At 37.8% G+C, this 4,489-nt stretch overlaps 1 protein-coding gene across 1 annotated transcript in view; it reads left to right on the top strand.

Annotated features, from left to right (window-relative positions):
- Positions 1-1,890: 1,890 nt before the first annotated feature.
- Positions 1,891-4,489, top strand: part of LOC105215338 (microsomal triacylglycerol transfer protein) — a 3,972-nt gene continuing 1,373 nt past the window's right edge. The window contains exons 1-4 of the mRNA XM_011189193.3: positions 1,891-2,125; positions 2,718-3,251; positions 3,313-3,605; positions 3,664-4,489. The exon at positions 3,664-4,489 is cut by the window's right edge and continues 269 nt beyond it. Of these exons, the coding sequence (XP_011187495.2) occupies positions 2,062-2,125; positions 2,718-3,251; positions 3,313-3,605; positions 3,664-4,489 (1,717 nt within the window). The 5' untranslated portion in view covers positions 1,891-2,061. The remainder of the gene's footprint in view (positions 2,126-2,717; positions 3,252-3,312; positions 3,606-3,663) is intronic.

The following is a 4,489-nucleotide window of genomic DNA, read 5'->3' as shown; positions in this document are numbered from 1 at the left end:
AAATATACAGTGGAACTTCCATAACTCAAACCTAAAAGAACCCTACTATATTATATATAGAAACTTACTACTACCCACTCCGGTGGCACACACTGTGTGGGTGCACATTGGGTGACCATCGACATATAGTACTCGTGCGATTGTCGCGCTCCTGGTGACGCTAGGTTCGCTACCAATTGTTTCACAAAAACAGAATTCGGCGGCGCATCAAGTGTTTGCTTTATACTCTGGTGTCGATGAGCTGGTTGAGAATTTTTGCCATGAACGCATGCGCTGCCACTCAGTACATTTGAATATTTGCGTCGCCCCCTGGCGGTGAGAAACTCTATAACTCGAAGTTCTGCAAAACTCGAACTCTTAAATTGGAAATAGAAGTCAGATTTCATACAAATTTCCTTCCATAAATCGAACTTTTCGACCAGGGCATAATACAAAATTTAAAATTTTACTATCAAGGAATAATTTTAAAGGAGTCCCTATATTTGTATGGAGGCGAACAAAAAATATGATATTACACTTGTGAATTCCATGAATCGTGTAACAAAGGCATGAGATACAGACGTCAAGAGCCAAACAATAGCAAAGTGCAACAAACAAAATTACAGAATACAAGTTGTAATGTATTTAAATAAAACTCTTTGCGAAGTAAATAACTAAAACTGTGGGTAAGTCTATATTTTACAGCTTTTTGAAAAATTTATGTTTTAATAAACATTTCTATAACTCGAAGTCTCTCTAACTTGAAGTTTTTTTGTGGATTATGGTGATTCGAGTTAGAGAAGTCCCACTGTGTAAGAATGTAACATTCAAAATTTGGGGTTGTTCACAGTCACCCCTGTTTGATTGACGACAGTTCAGATAATTTATGGTCCATCTCCTCAACCCTGAAGAATGCGAAGATTATTCGAAGATGCAAAGTTGTGTAATTGGCTGTGTCAAATACTTTTGACAAGTCCAACGCTACTAAAATCGTCCTCTCACAGGAAGATTTCTCACTAAGTGCTGTGGTTGACTGATTTTCCCACCTTCAGTAATGGGACCACTCTTCCTGTTTTCTACGTGTTGGGTATATTAAAAGTGGTCAGCGACTCATTGCGGACCTTGGTGAGATAGTTTACTTCTGCCGAGCTGAGATGTTTTAGCATCAACTTGTTTTTGCCGCCAGCGCCGATGGTTTACCCTACGGGTAAACACAGCATTCATTTTGTCTAATGAAGTGTCCAATAAAATAGCTCGCGCACTGCCTCGAGGCCGAAAAGGGATAACCAGCAAATTCAACTCGGTCATCAGTAGTCCAAAGCTTACCTGCTGACAGATTGCAAGTCTTCAGGTGTTCTAACCGTGCGCTCATATTGATTTTTATAGGTCGAATAATTCATTGTGAAGTTTACACCATGGATCACATCCTATGCACGAATTGCTATAAACTGCATCTTTTAAGTTTTAACTATAATTTTTTGCGTTCAGATAATGTTAGTTGAATGAATGGATATGCGAAGCAATAATTTAGCCATAACATGAAAATGTGATAATTTTTAATATCTTTCAGCGTCATCTACAGGTTAGTAGCTAATATAAGTTACATTTACAGCGACATCTATATTACATACTTGTACATTCTTAAATGATATACTCCAGAGAACGTATATTATATATTATACGTTCTCTGTATACTCGTAAATTCATTATTTTATGTTTATAACAAAAGTAATATATTTTTTATTAATCATGGGCGATTGTAACAATAACCAATGACTTTATGAAAATGTAGAACCTGAAGGTGTATAATCAATGCCGCTTTTTTCCGATAAATTTCTTTTATCACTGAACATCTGGCAGCGTTCTTTCTATTGTACATCGCTGCTTCTGTCCGTAGCGACGTCGCTGCTGCTAAAAGACACTGATTTGTCTTCTATCACCCGCAAAGCTTTAAGACAGACTTCAGTGAGCGGATGTGCTGCAATTTTTTGGAAAACGAAAAAGTCCGACATAAGAATTTAGTTTTTCTAACAATATATCTTCACAAAAAATTAACAAAATTGGCTTAGGATTTCGTTAAATATGTGTAGTAAACAATTGTGGAACCGGCAAATGCCGGCACTTGTGTTGTTATTTTGCATAATGGGTGAGTAGTCAAAACCGAAAACCTGTAGATTGTTGACCGATGGCAGGTGTAAAGTGTGAAGTCAATTGCATAAATTAGTACAATTTCACTTAACTTATTAATAATTCTAAACAGAAAGCAAAAATCGTAATGGCTTAAGCAGCACTTGTATGAATGTATATTTTTAAATAGAAGATCAATGACCTATTCAAATAGGGACTTACAACCTAAATGGAAAACAGCTGATAGATTTTATTCTTTCCTGTTTCAATATCCAGAGATATGAATATCAAGTTAATTAAATTCGTTCACAAGCATGTAAATATAAAGCATCTTCATTCAGCAAGACTGATAACCTTTCGCTCGAAGTACAAGTGTGATGAAGTAATTATGTTTTTGCATCCGTTGTGTGTAATTGTGTGATGGACACGTAAAATCATGCAAGCGAAACAGATAAGAATATACAAAAGTCGCCGCCAATGTATACTACCAGCTTTCAATGACGTGTCTTCAAAGCTAATGAATTTTATTAACATAATACAATTAAGATCACTAAATTTAATAATTTTTAAACTTCTGAATAAATATTAGAGTAACAATGCCTTTTTTTCAGTTCCTACGGTGTTTTCAAAAACTGCTTTTCTCATTCCACCGAAAAGTCAACATCTCTTTGAGCTCACCAATGTAGTGTCAATGCATGATTTGAGCCGTATGAGCGCTGAGGAAGCCAGTTATATATTTCGCGCACAATTAAAAGTTAACTCGGTATGGAACACAGAGAAAGATCAATTGCTGGAAGTTTTTATAACATATTCGAAAGTAAGCGCACCAGCCAAAGCGCGTAAATCAAGTAAAACTGCCGAAATAACAAAAATACCAGATCGTCCTTTCTATGTCAGCCTTATTGCCGGTAAGCCGCATAAGGTCATAGCGCACACATCGCGAGATCAATCGCTTCTCAATTTGGAGCGTGGCTTTGCTTCACTGTTTCAATTGCAGTATCAGAATGGCCCCGTCACGGAGGTGGATGTTTCGGGCAAATGTAACGTCTTTTATGCAATCAAATCATCCACAATTATTGAAAAGATCAAAACAGATTGCTCACATTGGGACCTAAAAGTCAATTACAGAGCAGAGAAAGCATTGGGTAAGGAACTACACATGCAAAAACAATTTTTTATTTACTAATACTTTCTTATATTATGTAGGTATATCACAAGTCTCACAAGAAATTGTTGAGTACGAACTGAATGCTGAGGGTGCACTTATGCAGGCTATAACTTCGGAAAAGCATCGTATTGCCTTGGCTTCTAAACCAGATGTGGGCAGCGAAGTAAGCGCTAAGTTTGGTCTTACGCATCTAGTTGAGAGCTCAGATGTAGTTAAGCAACTGGAGTTTGACACACTTGATGATGCGGTAAAAAGTTTACTGGAGTGGTATCGTGTATTCGATATTGAGGCCGATGTAGACGGCGCAATCAGTGAAATTAAAGACACCACTGTAAGTGTGTTCATATCAAAATTTCAATCGCAGTCCAATGTATGCATCTTAATTACAGCTTAAAACTGAAATCGCAAAATTCGATGCTGAATTTACTGGCGAAAATGTCGGCAAACAATCCCTATCGGTTGCCATTGCTGAATTATTACCAGTAGCGCGTATCACTAAGCAAGCTGATTTCGTTGAGATCTTAAAATCCCACAACGCATCTGCCAAGCCAACGATTGATTTGCTAGCAGCCGTCCAAACGATTGACGCTCACAATGCTATAACTGAAGTATACAATTTCAATGGAGAGGATGATGTTGAGTATTTGGAGCAATATCTGCAATCACTCGCTGTTGGAACTCATCCGGAACGCGCTATTATCGAGGACCTATACAATCGCTTGGAAACGGACGCTGATAGTGAAAAAATCACGAATGAAAAGTTACGTGACTCTGTAATTCAAACAGTCGCAGCGCTTACTCGTCAGTCAGGTTTCGATCCTAACGATTCGCTACTACAAAAAATACGCCAATTATTTTTAGATAATCTTAGTGAAAAATGTAAAGAGAGCGACTGTAAAGTTATATACATACGTGCGCTGCAAAACTTGCAGGACGTGAGCACATTGCAAACACTTTTCGACAGCGCTTTGAGTAGTGCACAGGCGGAATCAGTTGCCGCTCTACAGGCTTTGAAAAGCTTCCCTATTGCAAACTTTAATGAAAAGCATCGCAGCCGTTTAGCTGAAATATTCTATCAAACCAAACGTAAATTCGATACTTCGGCACGTGTCATTGCATTGGACATCTTGCTAGCGCTCAAACCCACCAAGGAGCAGCTGCGTGAGCTACTGCTCTACTTGAATTCTAACGATCATCATTTCGAGATTAAAACAT

The sequence above is a fragment of the Zeugodacus cucurbitae genome, chromosome 3, assembly GCF_028554725.1.
Source record: "Zeugodacus cucurbitae isolate PBARC_wt_2022May chromosome 3, idZeuCucr1.2, whole genome shotgun sequence".
NCBI lineage: Eukaryota > Metazoa > Arthropoda > Insecta > Diptera > Tephritidae > Zeugodacus > Zeugodacus cucurbitae.
This window is presented reverse-complemented; position numbering and strand designations above follow the sequence as displayed.